Below are 19,070 nucleotides of genomic sequence, written 5' to 3' on the forward strand. Positions count from 1 at the left end.
TCCCTCGTCTCGTGCGTCTCCTGTGTCGGTCCGTCGTCGGTGTCCGTCTCTGGCGTCATCTGCAACAGACGCTTGGTGATCTGCTGTCCGTCGCCTTCTTCCCTCTGCGCTGGTCTAGTCTGCTTTGTTCTATTTGGAGGTCTTCTCCGCCGTTTGTCCGTCCAAGCCGTCGCCGTCCCTCACGGTGAAGCCCCTCTCCTGATGTCGTCGCGCTGCAAAGTGCCGAGCCTTGTAGCGCCTGGCCTCCCGTCCCCGCGTTGTGTCTCTGCTCCATCTCCTTGTACTTGAACTTTTTTCAAACAGGTGACAAAAAAAGCCTCTTTTTTCAATTTTAAAACTTGATGTTTATGCTAATTTTATTTTTTTTTAAATATGGCATTGGTTGATTATCTATTTGTTGAATTGAATTCTGGATTGTTTTGATATAATGGTTTATTTAGGATTTACAATATGGATATTTATGTACATAAATTTTGTTAATTAGTGAATTGACCTATAAATTAGTTTTGCTGATGATGAATTTTGTTTATTCTTGTTTGTTGGTTGATGTTGCTGTAATGATGCTGCTTTAAATGGATTATGTTTCTGTTTTTATTAATATAGTGATGGGGATTCGAAATTTACCATAGACATACATCATAGTGACAAGTTTCATGATATAGGGAATGAGTTAGAATATTTGAGGGGAAGGGTGTTGGAAGATATGCATTTTGAGCTCGATGAATGGAGTTTGCAAGAAATAGTTAGTGAGTTGCAGAAGTTAGGGTACAAAGGGTATGCTAAGATATGGTACTATGCATCAGGTTGTCAATTAAGCTCAAGTCTTAGAGAGTTGATGAGTAATGGAGATGCCATGAGAATGGGTAGGTTATTAGTGTCACAGACTGTCAAGCATTGCTCGGTGTATGTTGTTGATGGCTGCAGAAAAGATAATGGTGTTGAGATATGTTCGAATGATAAGGATTATGTGCCAACTGAAGCTGAGTACAGTGATAGTGGTTTCGTAGAAGTAGAAGTTGAAGGTGAATCAGAGGCATCTAGTGAAGAGGATAGATTTGATGATAGTGCTGATGATGGAGATCACGAAGATCATTTTGGATTTGATGTTGAAGATGAAAATGATGGTGGATTTGCAAATGCTTTTGGGAGGTTTGATGGCCTGTTAAATGAACATGACAATGCTCAAGCTACTGGTGTTGATGCTGCTGTGAATGATGTCGCTGTTAGGGATGATATTGAAGTTGGAGAAATTTTTTAGGGTTATGAAACTGAAGATATTGATAGCTATGAGGGAGATTCGGATGATATGATTAAGAAGAGAAGATATCCTAAATATAATGAGGCTGAGATGAGTAGGGAATATGAGTTTAAGGTGGGGTTGGAGTTCAAGTCACTTGGTCAGTTTAAGGATGCTATTAAAGAGCATGCTTTGTTGAATGGAAAGGACATTAGGTATATCAAGAATGATAAGGTTAGATGTAGAGTGGGCTGTTGAGGAAAGAAAGGGAAGTGTAGGTGGATGGCATTTGCATCCAAAGTTGGTGGTTCTGATTGCTTTCGGCTGAAAACCCTTAATGGAAAGTACACTTGTGGACGAAATTACAGCAGTAGTCTTGCATCAAGTAGTTGGGTGTCTCAGAAGATTGTTATCAATATTAGTAGGGGAGAGAAGATGAAGATTGCAACAGTAATTCAGACCATTCAGAATAAATACATGGCTAATATTTCAATCATAAAGGCTTATTGGCCGAGGAGAAAAGCGAGAGAAGAAATACATAGCAAGCTGAGAGATTACTGTGTAGAGATTATGAGGACAAATCCCGGGTATATTAGTCAGATTTTGATTGACAGGCCTTCAATTACACACCTACCAAGGTTTATGAGGATGTACATGTGCCTAGATTCTATTAAGCAAGGGTTCTTAGCTGGTTACAGGCCTATCATAGGAGTAAATGGCTGCCACTTGAAGGGTGATCATGGTCAACAATTTTTGGTGGCTGTTGAAAGAGATCCGAACAATAATTATTTTCCAATTGCTGTTGTTGCTGTAGAGATTGAGACCAGAGACAGTTGGAGTTGGTTTATTAACCTGTTATTGGATAATATTGGACATGTCAATAGAGAAAAGTGGGTATTCATGTCCAACCAACAAAAAGTTAGCACTTGCTATTTAAATCTTTATTAACCTGCTGTGTGTTTATTAAATTTGTTATTAAATTAAGACTTCATATAATTATTTAGGTGGACAATATAATTTGTTATTAAATTCTTAATAATAACACATTCTATCTTGCTATGTTGGTTATGATCTTCACAATAATTTATGTAATTTGTTATTAAAATATATTCTTTCTCAGCTTCTCTTTTTTACCACAAACAATTTTCTTTCACTCAATATGGATATATCAGTTACATAGTTATTTTAATATTGTATAGTACCGATTTTAATCTTTCACCAACTAGCTTAACTCTGCTATATTATCTATTACAGGATTTAATGCAAATTTTTCAAGAGATAATACCAGCTTTAAAGCATAGACTATACTTGAGACATCTGTATGTCAATTGCAAGAAAGCATGTGGTGGTGTGACTGTTTTGAGGGACCTAATTCTATCAATAGCTAAAGCTATATATGTAGAGAAATGGAAGAGGAGGATGACTCAGCTAATGCACATCAACTAATAATACTATGAAAAATTAGCATCATTGGATCCAAAACTCTGGTGCAAGAGCCACTTCATGTATCTTGTTAAGAGCGACATGTTGATGAATAATATTTCTGAAACTTTCAATGGTAGGATCTTGGAGGACAAGCCTATACTTAATATGTTCGAGTGGATTCGATGTTATTGGATATCTCGGTTTACTGAAAAAAAGAAGAAGGTCGAAAAATATAAGGATACAATCATGCTTAAAACAAAAAAGAGGCTTGATGTCATTACTACGCGAGCTATGGAGTGGCAAGCAAGATGGCCTGGAGGACTAACATACGAAGTTTCTCATAAGAACCGGATGATTGTAGAGAGGTTTGTGGTTGACTTGTTGGCTGGAACGTATAGTTGCAGATTTTGGGGTTTATGTGAAATGCCCTGCCTGCATGCTTGTTGTGCCATATTCGAGAAAGGGGACAATCCTGAAGATTATTGCAGCAACTTCTATAGCCCAGTAGCCTATGTTATAATTTATGGTAAGTTAGTTTCTCTAATCAACGGAGAAAATATGTGGCCGAAAGTTGAATGTGATACCATCATACCTCCCATCTTTAGAGTGAAATCAGGAAGACCACGGATGGTGAGGATCAGAGAACCTAATGAGAACTGTCCTCAGACAAAACTTAGGAGGACGGGTACATCTGTTACATGCAGTAACTGCGGACAATATGAACATAACAAAAGGCATTGTCCTAATCCAATAGTGTCAGGTATCAAGCGAATTTGAATATACAAATTGCTGTTTTATTGTTTTCTTTTCTTCATAGTTCTTCATTTTCAGATTTGTTTCAATTACCAGCAAAGTGAATATTTTAATTTTTTTATTATTTTTAGTGTTCTCTTTCATATTTTAATTTTAATTTTTTTATTTATATGATAAATATTTTTATATTATTTATGTAGTGTTCTGATTTCTTATGTTATGTTTTCATATGAATTTTTTTTATCATTTACTATACTATTCTTTATATGTATATTTTTATGAAGTCTTTTTTTATTTTTATTTGGTTTTGTTCATATGATTTTTTATTTATTTTATTATATTTTTTTTATTCATATGACAAATGTTTGTTGATTTTTTTATTTTTTAATGCTTTGATTTTTCAAGTATTTTATGAATTTTTATGTTATTTTTATTATTATTTGTTTATATGAATTCTTTTTTTATCCTTTATTGTATTATATTTATGTTGTGTATGAAATTTTTTTATTTGATTTTATTCATATGAATTTTATTTATTTTTTATTGTATTTTTTGTTCATATGATATATGTTGTTGATTTTATGTAATTTTTATTATTTTTTATTTGTATAATTTTTTTTCTACTCTTTGATATACTCTATTTTTATTTTGTATTAATTTTTTTATTTTTTATTTTGATTTTGTAAAATTTATAATTATAATTATTATATATTACGTTTATTATCAAAATTTCGTATAATATAAATTATGATTCTATAAAAAAAGACAAATAAAAAAATTAATTATAAGTAACAATAAAGTCATAAATAAAAAAATTTATAGTCTAAAATAATATTAAATTAAAGAATACTGACAATATTAAAAAAATTATAGAATATTTTTTTTGTTTAATATTATAAAATTTATAATATTTTTTTATATTTTTTTATTGTATTTATTTTATTGATATAATAAATATTTTTTATATTATTTTTGTTATTGTTCTTATTTTGTATGTATATAAAAAAATTATTTAAATTAATATTTTTTTTTAATAAATTTTTATTTAAAAGTCATTTTAAGTAGTATAATTTAAACAATATTTATTTTATTATACTTTATTTTAATATAAAAATTATTAAATATAAATTATATTAACACAAAATTATTTTTTAACAAAATTAATTTTATAAAATTAATTTTATATAAATTCTAATTTATAAACGATAATCCAAACACATATATATGAAGGCAGACATAAGTTAAATTGCTTGTACACATGCGTTCACGTTTCACACCATGAAAGCACGAACCGTGCGAATCTTGAAGTCATTCATCACAAAACTTTAAAGTTTCGTCAATTAACAAATTAAAGCAGACATATTACGTCAATTAACAAATTAAAGCAGACATATTACGTCAGGAATCGCCTACCGCAGAATAGTATTACTACATACTACTACTTCACCTTTAATCATAAGGAATCCGATCCATAACCCTTAATTTAAGCACTTCTTCCATCCATCGCCACACTTTGCTTCTCTTCCATTCCTTCAATTCTATCTCTTGCCTTATCATCATCATCATTCACTGCACTAAAGTGCCCTCTCTCTCTCTCTCTCTGGTACCTGATCCATCAAACAAACAATCATGGCTACCTCCTTTCCTTCAGCAGAACTCAGCAACAAGAATAGCCAAGAGGGTATTTAATCTGTATTTTGTATTATTGCTTGTAATATTCTGTTTTTAAGATTGTTCAGGTTAAAACTATTTTGGTTTAACAGTAATGAAGTTAGTTAACGTGATAAGTGTTTGATTTTTTAACCCTAGTTTAATCTCTGAGTTTTAAGTATGAAACTTTCTAATTCTTTTTGAAGCTATGAGTTCAACCAGGCCATAGGGGGTTATTATTTTTTTATTTTAATTTTAATGCACGGAAAATATAATCATATAATTATATTTATTTTAAATAATTATTCACATATTTTATATAAAAAATAATTATTTTTATTAATATAATATTAAGTAATTAAACGTACGATTAAAACAACTTATACGACCAACACATCAAAATTAAATTTCTTTTCTTTTTGATTTTTCCTTCAGTTTAATTAAGTAGAGTTCCTCTTGCTTTTGTCGGTTTCTTTGTTGGTCTTCTATCAAAGAAAAACACAATCATAGTATTAATTAATTTTTAATTACTTCATATTAATTAATTTTTTATAATTTATGATTTACAGTTAAAAATTTATAATTTTGTAATATTATTCATTAGTCTCTTTTTCTTCAATTTTATCCTTCTGATACAATTTTATCTTTACAAAAGTTAAAGCGATTAAAATTTTTTTATTTATTTTATATTTAATTCAATATTTGTTAATTTTTATTATTATTACTTTTCTAAATTTAGTTAATATATATTTTTAAGACATATAATAAATTTATTATTAATAAAAAATTTAAATATTTTTATTTAATAAATATAAAATAAATATATTAAAAATTTAAATTTTTATTTGATAAATTTTTTTATAAATAAACTCTTATTTTTTTTACTGTTGCCGGCTCGCACTCCCCCCACGTTCATAGAGACTCTAATATGATGTCCAAGAATACGCCACGTGGTAATTATTTATGTGGTTATCGTTATCCCCCCTCTATCCCGCTCTTTTATTATGTCTTGTCTGCTGATGTGGCAGGCAACTGTTGTTTTCAAGGTCCTCCCTTGTTTTAGATTTGGATGTTGAGGTTTATTTTCATAATTTCGTTTGTTTATCGCCTTTCAAAACCAAATTCTGTTACTGCCGTGTACATGAAGGATATTTTCCCCCTATTATTTCCACAAGTCCGTCCAATATTTGCACAAGACGTGTGAAATAATAGTTCACAACTTTTTGAGTAACCAACACAAGTTATATACACTTAACTTTGAAGCACAACAGTCACTGATTTTCATACGAGTAAAGTAAACTTAAACGGTTCTAGTCTGATACATAATAAAAATGTCTAGAAAATACAGAAAAAAAAATTAAGAAAATGAAAAATTGATGTGGATTTATCAGTTTTTATGTAAATATAATATTCTTCTATCACTATTTTATGTACATTAGTAATTTATATGTGAGTATTGGCTTAATTAGACGACTCCAGTTTATATTTGTCGAAAAGTTGACCAATTTAGTTGTTCATATATACATATATAAAAGGGAAGTTTTGGAGCAACAGCTAAATTGTTTATGTGTAATCTTAAGATTATTGATTCAGTTCGTAGAAACGCCTATAACATGTTACCATTCAATCGTCATCCTTCTCTCAACTCTTTTCGTGTGGTTCTTAGTTTATAAGAATATAAACTTGTTGTTTTCTGTTTCATCTAATTCGTTTATTATGGTGCTTCCTCTGTCTCACAGGGAAAGTAAAAGAGACTGCAAAAGCACATGATGAAAATGTTCTGCAAAAGCATGTTGCATTCTTTGATAGGAACCATGACGGAATCATTTACCCATGGGAGACTTACCAAGGTTGATACAATTATCTAATTTTCTACTAAAATAATAATAAACTTTTTTATGATAAAATAATTAAATTTATTATAACAGAATATTCCAACTTTTTTTGATAATATAATTAATTTTTTTTTATTAATACCAAATATAAATTCCTTTCTTTTTTCTTTGTTGTCTACCAAATATAAATTTCTATATAACAGCTAATGGATGATTATTATTTTATGTTAATATAATATAATTATATATCTTTAGCTGGGTAGCTTAGTCAATCATGATAATTAAAAAATGATTTTAAAATAATAAATAAGGAAATAAATAAATATAACAATAGCTAGTGTTGAAAGTCTGAAATTGAACTTTATTTGATTAGTTTCAAAAATATTTTTGTCATTTATTATTGGATACTTTCATTTTTGCAGGATTTCGTGCAATCGGTTGTGGGATTTTATTGTCTGCTTTTAGCGCTATTTTTATCAATCTTGGCCTTAGTCGAAAAACTCGCTCGGTAACTGATTTCTTTCCATCACTTTTTTTTATGGTAAATAAAAATATTCCACACATACTAAAATTATATATATATATATATATAGTTAATTTTTTGTGTGTAAATAAAATAACATATAATAACCAATTTTTTATACAAACAAAAATATTTGGATTGAAAATTACAAATAAATAAATTGTATACATCTTTTTTTTAATTAATGATTGTTAGAAATATGTACTTTTTTGTACTAACATCATAACATGATTCATCTGGTTAACGACAATTCTTATGATGCTGTGTAGGGCAAGGCTCTTTCTATTTGGCTACCAATAGAAGTTAAAAATATCCAAAAAGCAAAACATGGTAGTGACTCTGGTGTTTATGATTCGGAAGGAAGGTAGCTTTTTCACCTAATAAATCGTTTGAGATTTTACTATTGATTTAATTAATTTAATACTTCTAGTGCGTGTTTTAGTCTCTAGGTATAACAACCATAATTTAATACACTGATTTTATGTGATGTTTTTTTGCCTATTTTTATTTTTCTTAATAAGAAAAAAAATTCTTAAAATTTCCAGGTACATAAATAATTTTAGAACAAAATATAAACACAATTTTATTTTCTTACTCTACTAGCTTGTATATGCATTTAGGTTTGTTCCTTCAAAATTCGAAGAAATTTTCACAAAGCATGCTCGGAAGCACCCAAATGCTTTAACATCTGATGAACTGATGGGGATGCTAAAGGCAAACAGAGTTCCTAAGGATCATAAAGGATGGTAAGTCTCCTATCTTCATCATCATACCCACCCACCGATGCAAAATTATTGAGTTCAAGACAAAATATTTCAAATTAGGTATTTCAAAGATTATCAAACATCTTAGGTAAGTGTTCTGTGTTCAAATGATTTAATTTTAACATGGAGAGAACATCAAATTTGTTATAGTGTTTTTATAGTGTTTCAATTGTACTCCTCTCTGATTTTCGGTTAAAGTTATTATAATTTAATACAAAAATATTATGTGTACATTAAAAACTAATAATCAAATTAATTATAATAAATTTGTTTATAAATATATGTATTATTTAATTTATTTTAATGTATATTTTATATTTTAATTTATATTTTATATTAATAACTGATTTAATAATTGATTTTTAATATATATTAACATTATTGAATTTAATAATAGTTTGTTTTTTTCTTTCAAACTTGCCTATCTGGCTGTCTCGTCCATTTATCCACTAGGCCACCACCATGTGGGCAGCTACAATGGTGGTGTGTGTATGGGTTAAGAAAAAGTAATTCAATAATGAGGGGATAAAATGAACATCCTTAAAAAAAAAAGTTAAAAGTAAACTGAAAACGTTTTAAAATTTTGAGGATTAAAAAATAAAAATTAAAGTTTCAACCAATCGCACGTGGGGAATATTTAATATTAATATGCTTGTCCCTATATCAATGTCAATTTTATATTTAGCGAATCTTAATTAATATGCTACCATTTGATGCTTATCAGGCTTGCTAGTTACACAGAATGGAAAATTCTGTACGTTCTTTGCAAAGATGAAGATGGTTTACTGCATAAAGAAATTGTTCGAGCTGTTTATGATGGGAGTTTGTTTGAAAGAATGGAAAAGGAATACTCAGAAAAGAAAAAGAGCGAATAAAATATATATAGATAGACATAGTTGACCCTTGCTTGTTTGATTCCTTGTGAATTTTAAGAGTGCTTTAATTTCGTATGAATTTTATTTTATTTCCTTTGGATGGATGAAATCTGTATTTTTTATTCGTAGATTCGAGTGTGATTTTATATATTACTATCAAGCTGATATATTATATGAATCGCTGAATCCATGCTAATTATTTGTGTTTACTTTATTGTTTCCCATATAAAAAATGGGCATAGTTAAGGGATAAACCATTAAATGGAAATAACAAAAGAAAAAAAAAAAGAATGAAAATAAAAATCATATTAAGTTATATGGTGGCATGGTACTTTTTCATTATTAATTATATCCTTCCCCTGCATAGCTAAGGAGGAAAGGCAAGAAGCCAAGAAGCACTCTGTGTTTAGCTAATAAAGGAATTTTGAAATTAAGGAAGTTATTTCTTCATTCTGAAATAAATTAATTAATTGATCGTAACGTGCTTATCTATCTAATTATGGAAGAATAATATGGGGGGTACGGGAGAAAAACAAACGGTTCCAAACTTCCTATGAGGAAAATAACCAAATCAATCAATGCAATCACATGTTATTAGTCTATCGGATGAATTCGCTAGAAGCGTGTAATAAGAAGCACTATTCTTTTTTGGTTATACACATGTACTGGCATACCAAACTTTCCTAACGCGTAACGGAAATTTTGGGGGTGTGGGGGTTGGCCAATTGGGGATAGATAAAAAGCTTATTTTTTTTGAAAGATTAAGTTACGAGGAGCTATTTAGACAAGGAAAAGTACATGAAACCAAAAGGTTATCAACGAAAAACTAAACAAAACTAAATTAATTTATATTAATAATTAATTTTAAATTTTTAAAATTTAAAATTTAAAAAATTTAAAATTGATTAAGTAAACCTAATTAAAACCTATAAAAATCTTCCTCTTTTCTTTCACATTAACCTATCCACCTCCAACAATCATACACATAGATTTCTTTCTCTCACCAATGCTGCTGGAAGCGCCGGCGACTTTCATGTTCTCCGCGACGTCTTCAACAAGCGCATCTAAGACAACTGTTTCAACATAAAGTCCACCTTCGACTTCGTCACCGACAAAACCTTCTCCTCTTCCCTACTCAACCACGCGCCTCTACAAGCTCCAACACGTCGATGACCTAACAAAAAAACATCCTAATACAAGAATTTGAATGTCCCGACGATGTCTACATTCTTGACCAGGCCGAGGAGCTCGGCTTTGAGCTTCTCTACTCGTGCAGAACCGATTCCTGCTCTTCTTGTGCTGGCAAAGTTGTGAGTGGCACCGTGGATCAGACTGATCAAAGCTTCCTTGATGATGAACAAATAGACGGTGGATTCGTTCTCACCTGCGTTGCTTACCCTCAGTCAGATATTGTTATTGAGACCCACAAGGAGGAAGAACTCGTTGGTTAAATTTTGTAACCACCATTATTATTTATTATTAATTATAAAAAAATATTCATTTAATATAAAAAACATCTTAATACTTAACAATAGAAACATCCAATTATATTTAGCAAAATAATTAAATATCTATAAAATTTTAAAAAATATAAAATTTTTAAAGAAATAGAGACATTCATATTTGCAATACAAAAAAATTCGAAAAATATATAAAAAGAACATTCATTTAGTATGAAAAAGAAAGATTCTGATACTTAGCAGAAGAAACATCCATATATATTAATTCGTAGATATTTTAGATTCACTCAAAGGTATTTGGCTGATTTTTGGCTAATACCCTTTTGGTTCCCTAGCATTGCTCTTTAGATAAAGATGTCAAAAACGTCTTTTTTTTAAAGTTATTTTTTAAAAATTAAAATTTAGCACATATAATCAATTAAATTATATTATTTTTATTAAAATTAGACCAGATAAATCAGTTTAACAAAAAAAAATAAATTAAATTGAAAATGATATAAATTAATATTTTTTATAAAAAAATTACAATATATAAAACACAACTAAAAATCCCTATTATAATTTTTAAAAATTAAAATTTAGCACATATAATCAATTAAATTATATTATTTTTATTAAAATTAGACCAGATAAATCAGTTTAACAAAAAAAATTAATAAATTAAATTTTGAACTGATATAAATTAATATTTTTTTATAAAAAAAATTACAATATTTTTATTATAAAACACAACTAAAATATCCCTATTATATATATATATATATATATATATATATATATATATATATATATATTTTAAAAAATTTAAATTTTAATTCTATAACGAAAGAGAAAAAAGATGGCTAAAATTTAGAATTCTCAAAATTAATATATATAATAAAAATATTTTAGTCATTTTATATAATAAGAATATTATAGTCATTTTTTATAAAAAATAATATTAATTTAGATAAATTTAAATTTTAATTCATTATTTTTTAGTAAAATTAATTTATCTGATCTAATTTTAATAAAAATAATATAATTTAAGTGATTAAATATGTTAAAATTTTAATTATTAAAAAATATTTAAAAAAAAAGCTTTCTATGACTTTATGAGAGCATCCTATAAAGTGAATTAATAATATATATTCGGTTATCGTTGGAATCAGTTGGCGCAAAATTTGATGATGAATTTAATAACTAAAAAATTTAGAAACTAGAATAAATTTAGATATATTCTACGTAAAATTCTACGATAATGTTCACCAATATTTAAAAAAAAAATAAAATTTATATAATCAACTGCATCATAGTTTAACGTTTCTATGAACTAAACATAATTGAAAGTCCAATTTAAAGCAATCTGAAAATCAATTGTATTTTTATTAAAATAGCAACTAAAATATGAATAATGTCAATCAACTATAATTTAAATGGTATAATTTTTTTATATTCATTTAAAAAATTATGGGTTTAAATTTTTTTACTTTTGGTATAAAAAACAACTAAAATACAAATAATACAAATAAAAGTGTTAGCTTATTCTAAATCATATACATAATAATGTTGGTTATTCTAAAGCAGATAGATAAAACTAACAATGTTAATTATTTAAAATAAACAATTTTAGAGATGATAATATATATACTTTATCTGCGGATACTCAATCCTATCCAATCTGGTCGGATAAGATTGCCAATTCGATTCACATTAAGTAAGATAGAGTGTAGGTAAAATTCTTTTGTGGGTTGGATCGAGTGTGGGTTGTGTTTTAATCCTATCGGACTAACCTGCACCCTATATATGTATGTATATGTTATATACTTATATAAAAATATGTTTTAAGAATATGTTGAATCAAAGACCTCTCACTAAATGTAAAAGATTCTTAGTTATTAAGAAAAGATCATTAATTAATAATTTAATATGTTTGTTTTTACATAAAAATTAATTATATTTTAAATTATCATCAAGTTATATAATAATATTACATCTTTTTGGTAACTAGCTGCTAGGGTGGGACACCTGTAACATCCCGATTTTCGTGTTAGACTCACGTACGTGAGTTTTATTTTTTGATCGCGTAACGTCTATGATAAATTTTTTTGTGATCTTTAAATAAAATGAATAATAATGTAGTATTAATATTATATTATGTTATTGATATGAGTTTTATGGGACAAATTGAGAACTGTTATATGTCAATTGGTCCAATTATAAGAGCAACAATTAAGAGAATAAAAGAAGGTTTTACAAACATTCGCTAAATTATGTGTTCAGGAGATGCATCAAGAATTGGGCAAGACAATAATTAATGATTATTAAAAGTCAAACGTCTTCTATTTTACAAGATGCATTGAAGACTCTCATTAGTCAAAATGAATTAAAAGAGACATCACTTTTTTAAAATTTATTTTATATTTATTTTATTTTTGTTGTTTGTTTGTTTTAAACACAGTTATGACTTGGCTCATTTTTTATATTCTAATAAACTTATGAGTTAGGATGTTAAATTTAAGAGATATAAAAATTTTCTAAAACTTGGTAGCCACTTTTTTTCTTAATTTTTGATGAATGAATTTTTTTTGAATATTTTTAAAAAATTTAGGTATGAACAAGTGAGATAAAATGATTTTCTTAACTGTTGCATTATGAAATCAAATTAAAGTAAAAAAATCCCTTTCTTTAATTTTCTATTTTATCCTAAATTAGTTTTATATCATTTAATATCAGATTTTAAGTAGTAGATTAATTTTTATTAATTTATATTCGTCTTCTGCTGTGTTCTCATAATTAATAAAAAAAAAAGTCTTTGTCGTTCGTCTTTTTCTGTGTTTCTGTTTTGGTTCCTCTGCAGATATATATTACAAAAAAAATCCACAACGTCTTCGATATCTAGTTTCCATATTCCTCTAGTATTTGTGTTCCTTAATTGAAGTTCTTTCCTGTGTCGGTACTCTTTTTACTTTCATTTAAAAAAAATATAAAAATAAAAACCTACCTAATAAACAAAACGCAGCTGTGCACCCTTATACTCTTCATACTCGTGCCTTGTTTTCTTCGGTATATTAAGGTTCTTGTAGTGCGTTCTTTTACCTTCCCTTTTTTATTTAATTTTACTCCTTTTATCTTTTTTCTTGCAGCCAATAACACTTTTTTTATATTTTTTATCTCAAAAAAAATAAAATAAAATAAAAAAAGTATTCAGTGAAAAAAAAGCATTCAGTATAATAAAAAAAATTGTGTTAACGTATAAAAAAAAAAAATCAAAAACAAAACTTTTGATTATTATTATTATTATTATCTCTTTGTATTTTGTATCTTAGTCCTTTTTTTAGTCTTTTTTTTTAATTTTGGTATTGAATTCATTCTATCATTTTTCTTTTATTTGATTTTTAAAGTGCAACAGTCAAAGAGATTTATGAGTAGTCACAAAAAAAAAAAAAAAATTTATGAGTGGTAAAAAGTAAGAATGGTGAATTTAACAGAAGGTAAAAGTCAATTTCGAGAATAAACACGAGTGTCCACCCGTGAGTAAACATGTGAGAGAGTGATTGTGAGGTCTTTCTATAACATTTTTGTTACAGGTGCATTGTTATGGCGGCTCATTCCGAAGATACTTTAATTGATATGGAGTTGATGCAAAGGGTCATTCAACACTTAACTAATCGCTTGCTTGACTGAGTTGAAAGCATAGAGGCATGAGGTGACGCAAACACTGTCCAAGAATACTAAACAAGGACCTTTTCGGAATCGGCGTCAGAATCATGTACCTTTTGATGATGACTCTGATGGGGTTATAATACCTCGACATAAAAGTCAAGATAGCAATATCAATGCCATCAAGATGCAAATACCACCATTCAAAGGGAGAAATGATCCTGAAGTTTATTTGGAGTGGGAACGAAAGGTGGAAAGAATTTTTTCTTGTCATAATTACTCTAAGGCAAAGAAGGTTCATTTGGCAGCAGTTGCATTCTCTGACTATGCCTTGCTTTGGTGGGATGAACTAGTGAAGAAAAGACGGCGGAATGATGATCACCTTATAGCGTCTTGGGATCTTATGAAACGCCTCATGAATAAAAGATTTGTGCCTTCGTACTACTACAGGGAAGTGCATCAGAAGTTACATCGGCTAACTCAAAGCTCCAAGTCCGTTGAAGACTACCATAAGAAAATGGAGATGCTTATGATTACTGCCAACATAGAAGAGGATACTGGGGTTACTATAGCACGATTTGTGGGTGGTTTGAATAGAGAAATTGCTGATGTGGTGGAGTTACATCATTATTTGGAGATGGAGGATTTGGTCAGTATGGCAATGAAGGTGGAGAGGCAACAACAAAGAAGAGCATCAAGAGGATGATCTCATGCTAATCCAAAGTGGCAGTCTCGTAGTGCTGGCACAACAAAGACTAAGGGTGTTGAACCCAATGCGTTGTTTAAAGAAGAAAGGTAATTCTAACTCTTCTTCTGCTACTTCTTGGCATCGAGATATTAAATGCTTCAAGTGTCATGGTATGGGTCATTATGCTAGTGTTGCCCAAACAGGAGATTGATGGTTATTAGAGGAGATGATATTGTGTCTGATTCTGATCATGGTGATGCTTCTGATCATAATAGTATGCCATCTTTGGAGGATTATTCTGATGGTGATGTTGAGTATGCAGTCCATGGTGAATCTCTTGTTGTTAGACGTGCTTTGAATTTGCAGGTGAAAGAAGATAGCCTAGAGGAACACCAAAATCTTTTTCACACTAGATGTTTGGTGGGTGAAAAAATGTGTAGTCTGATTATTGATGGCGAAAGTTTGACTAATGTGGCTAGTACACTTATGGTGGAGAAATTGGGTTTGACATGTGTTCAACATCTTAAACCATATATGTTGCAGTGGTTGAATGACAGTGGAGAGATCAAGGTTGACAAGCAGGTGACAATCGCATTCTCTGTTGGAAAGTATGTTGATGAGGCACTGTGTGATGTGGTGCCAATGCAAGCTTGTCATTTATTATTGAAGAGACCTTGGCAGTTTGACCGTCGAGCATTTCATGATGGTCACACGAATTAGTTCTCTTTTGATTTTATTGGTTGCAAGATCACTCTTACTCCTTTATCACCTAAGGAGGTTTACCTTGACCAGTTGAAGCTTCAACAGGATACCAAGGAGAATATGGGATGTGAGATCACAGAAAAATCTGAGAGAAAAGAGGCTATGAGAGAAACGAATATAGCAAAAGGCCCAAAAGTGAGTGAAAAGAAAGAAAAGAGTCCATGTCATGAGAGTAGTGCAAATATAGAGAAAATTGAGAACAAATTGTGTTTTTTTTTTTTTTTTTTTTGCAAAAGAGAGAGATTTAAAGAGAAGCTTTGTTTATGGTTCGATTTTGGGATACTTTATTCTCTGACACTGACCTTAACCCAAATTTGTGAAATAGCTGTCTCTTTGTTGCAGGAATTTGCTGATATCTTTCCTACTGACGTGCGACGTGGTTTGCCTCCATTACGAGGAATTGAGCACCAAATTGATTTTATTCCTGGTGCTAGCATTCCTAATGGACCAGCCTATAGGAGTAATCCTGAAAAGACAAAGGAGCTTCAAACGCAAGTGGAGGAGTCATTAGCCAAAGGTCACATCAGGAAGAGTATGAGTCCATGTGTTGTACCAGTTTTGTTGGTTCCGAAGAAGGATGGCACTTGGCGAATGTGTGTGGATTGCCGTGTAGTCAATAAAATTACGGTAAAGTTATCCTATCCCTAGGTTAGATGACATGCTTGATGAGTTATATGGTGCATGCATATTCACTAAAATTGATTTGAAAAGTGGGTATCATCAAATTAGAATGAAACCAGGGGATGAATGAAAGACTGCATTTAAAACAAAACATGAATTATATGAGTGGTTAGTAATGCCTTTTGGGCTAACTAATGCACCTAGTACTTTTATGCATCTAATGAACCATGTTTTGCAAGAATTTTTGGGTAAATTTGTTGTTTATTTTAATGATATTCTCATTTATAACACTTGTTTGGATGACCACTTGTCACATGTTTTAGCTATTTTGGAAGTGCTTCGAAAAGAAAAATTATATGCCAATCTAAAAAAGTGCACTTTTATATTAATCGAGTTATATTTCTTGGTTTTGTTGTGAGTGCGAATGGAATTGAAGTTGATGAGGAAAAGGTAAAGGCTATTCGTGAATGGCCAACGTCTAAGAATGCTTTTAAGGTACGAAGTTTTTATGGGTTAGCTATGTTTTACAGAAGATTTGTAAAAAAATTTTCTACCATTGCTGCGCCTCTCACAGAGGTTATAAAAAAGGATGTTAGATTTAAATGGGAAAGGAAACAAGAAATTACATTTCATACCCTAAATGACTATTTGTGTTCTGCTCCTATTCTTGTTTTACCTAACTTTGATAAAACCTTTGAGATTGAATGTGATGCTTCTGGGATTGGTATATGTGCTGTTTTGATGTATGAAAAACGAGCCATTGCCTTCTTCAATGAAAAGTTAAATTCAACTCAGCGTAAATATTCAACATATGAGAAAGAATTATATGCTTTGGTTCGGGCTTTAGAGGTTTGGCAACACTACCTCTTACCTAATGATTCACACGGATTATGAATCTTTGAAGCACTTAAAAGGACAAGGTAAGCTTGATAAAAGACATGCTAAATGGGTGGAATTTATTGAAACATTTCCATATGTGATTGCCTTTAAACAAGGTAAAGATAATGTCATTGCCCATGCTTTATCTCGGAGGTATGCTTTGATTACTACACTTACTTCTAAGTTATTGTGATTTGAGTTTTTAAAGGAGTTGTATGTAACTGATTTTGACTTTTCTGCTATTTATGCCTCTTGTGAACATAGTGAATTTAACAAATTTTATAGACATGAGAGTTTTCTGTTTTGGGGTAATAGAATTTATGTGCCTGCTTGTTCTATAAGGGACTTACTTGTTCTTGAATCACATAATGGAAGTTTGATGGGTCATTTTGGTGTGCATAAGACATTGGATGTGTTATCTGAACATTTTTACTGGCCACACATGCATAGAGATGTTAAAAAATTTTGTGCTAAGTGTATTGCATGTAAACAAGTTAAATCTAAGTCCTTACCACATGGTTTGTATGCCCCTTTACCTGTTCCTATGCATTCGTGGGTTGATATTTCTATGGATTTTGTTCTTGGTTTGCCTCGAACAAAAAAAAGGTAGAGATAGTATTTTTGTTGTGGTAGACAGATTTAGTAAAATGGCTTATTTTATTGCATGCCATAAACCTAATGATGCAACAAATATTGCTGATCTATTCTTTAGAGAGGTTGTGCATTTGCATGGTGTTCCCCAAACTATTGTTTCTGATCGTGACGTAAAATTTTTGAGTCATTTTTAGAAAGTTTTATGGGGTAAATTAGGCACAAAATTATTATACTTTACTACTTGTCATCCTCAAACTGATGGTCAAATTGAAGTAGTAAATAGAACATTAAGGACCTTATTTCGTGCTGTTGTTGGTAAGAATTTAAAAACTTGGGAAGATTGTTTACCATTTATTGAGTTTGCTTATAATAGAACCATTCATTCTTCTACTGGTTTTTCTCCTTTTGAACATGTGTATGGTGTTAATCCTTTAACTGTTTTGGACTAATTACATTTGCTTTTGAGTGATATTGTTAGCTTGGATGCAGAAGGTAAAGCTGAAAAGGTTAAAGCAATGGACTTGAAAGCACGTGAGTCACTTGAAAAGAAAAATAAGTTGACAGCTCAACGGGTGAATAAAGGTCGAAGACAACTTGTCTTTAAACTTGGTGACTGGGTATGGGTTCATTTAAGAAAGAAGAGGTTTCCTACTCAAAGAAAATTCAAGTTAGACCCTAGGGGTGATGGTCCATTTCAAGTGCTCGAAAAGACCAATAACAATGTTTACAAGATTGATCTTCCAGGTGAGTATAATGTATCAGCTACTTTATATGTCTCTGACCTATCTCCTTTTGATTTAGATGCATATTCGAGGACGAATCTTTTTCAGGAGGGAGGGAATGATACGAGCCCTGTGGGACAAACTGAGAACTGTCATATGCCAATTGGTCCAATTATAAGAGCAACAACTAAGAGAATAAAAGAAGGTTTTGCAAATATGGCTAAATCATGTGTTCAGAAGATGCATCAAGAATTGGGCAAGACAATGATTAACGATTATCAAAAGTCAAATGTCTTCTATTTTACAAGATGTATTGAAGACTCTCATTAGTCAAGATGAATTAAAAGATACATCACTTTCTTAGAATTTATTTTATGTTTATTTTATTTTTGTTGTTTGTTTGTTTTAGGCTCAGTTATGATTTGACCCATTTTTTATTCTAGTGAACTTATGAGTTATGGTTTTAATTTAAGAGGTATAAAAACCCTCTAAAACTTGCTAGCCACTTTTTTCCTTAATTTTTGATGAATGAAATTTTCCTTAGTTTCTTTGAGAAACTTGGGTGTGAACAGGTGAGGTAGAATGATTCCCTTAGTTATTGTATCAGAAAATCAAATTGAGGTAGAAGAGTCCCTTTCTT

At 29.9% G+C, this 19,070-nt stretch overlaps 2 protein-coding genes and 1 pseudogene across 2 annotated transcripts; all 3 read left to right on the top strand.

Annotated features, from left to right (window-relative positions):
• Positions 1–1,519: 1,519 nt before the first annotated feature.
• On the top strand, positions 1,520–2,683 carry LOC130962996 (uncharacterized). The gene is made up of 2 exons (XM_057889146.1): positions 1,520–2,131; positions 2,492–2,683. Exons 1-2 carry the CDS (start codon positions 1,520–1,522, stop codon positions 2,681–2,683), a joined length of 804 nt encoding a protein of 267 aa, XP_057745129.1.
• A 2,100-nt stretch (positions 2,684–4,783) lies between these two features.
• LOC130961616 (probable peroxygenase 4) lies at positions 4,784–9,229 on the top strand. The gene is made up of 6 exons (XM_057887584.1): positions 4,784–5,096; positions 6,805–6,915; positions 7,323–7,408; positions 7,693–7,787; positions 8,044–8,169; positions 8,912–9,229. Exons 1-6 carry the CDS (start codon positions 5,045–5,047, stop codon positions 9,060–9,062), a joined length of 621 nt encoding a protein of 206 aa, XP_057743567.1. The 5' UTR covers positions 4,784–5,044; the 3' UTR covers positions 9,063–9,229.
• Positions 9,230–14,351: 5,122 nt separating this feature from the next.
• Positions 14,352–18,760, top strand: LOC130962997 (uncharacterized; annotated as a pseudogene).
• Positions 18,761–19,070: the final 310 nt, after the last annotated feature.

Source organism: Arachis stenosperma, chromosome 2 (genome assembly GCF_014773155.1).
Source record: "Arachis stenosperma cultivar V10309 chromosome 2, arast.V10309.gnm1.PFL2, whole genome shotgun sequence".
Lineage (NCBI taxonomy): Eukaryota > Viridiplantae > Streptophyta > Magnoliopsida > Fabales > Fabaceae > Arachis > Arachis stenosperma.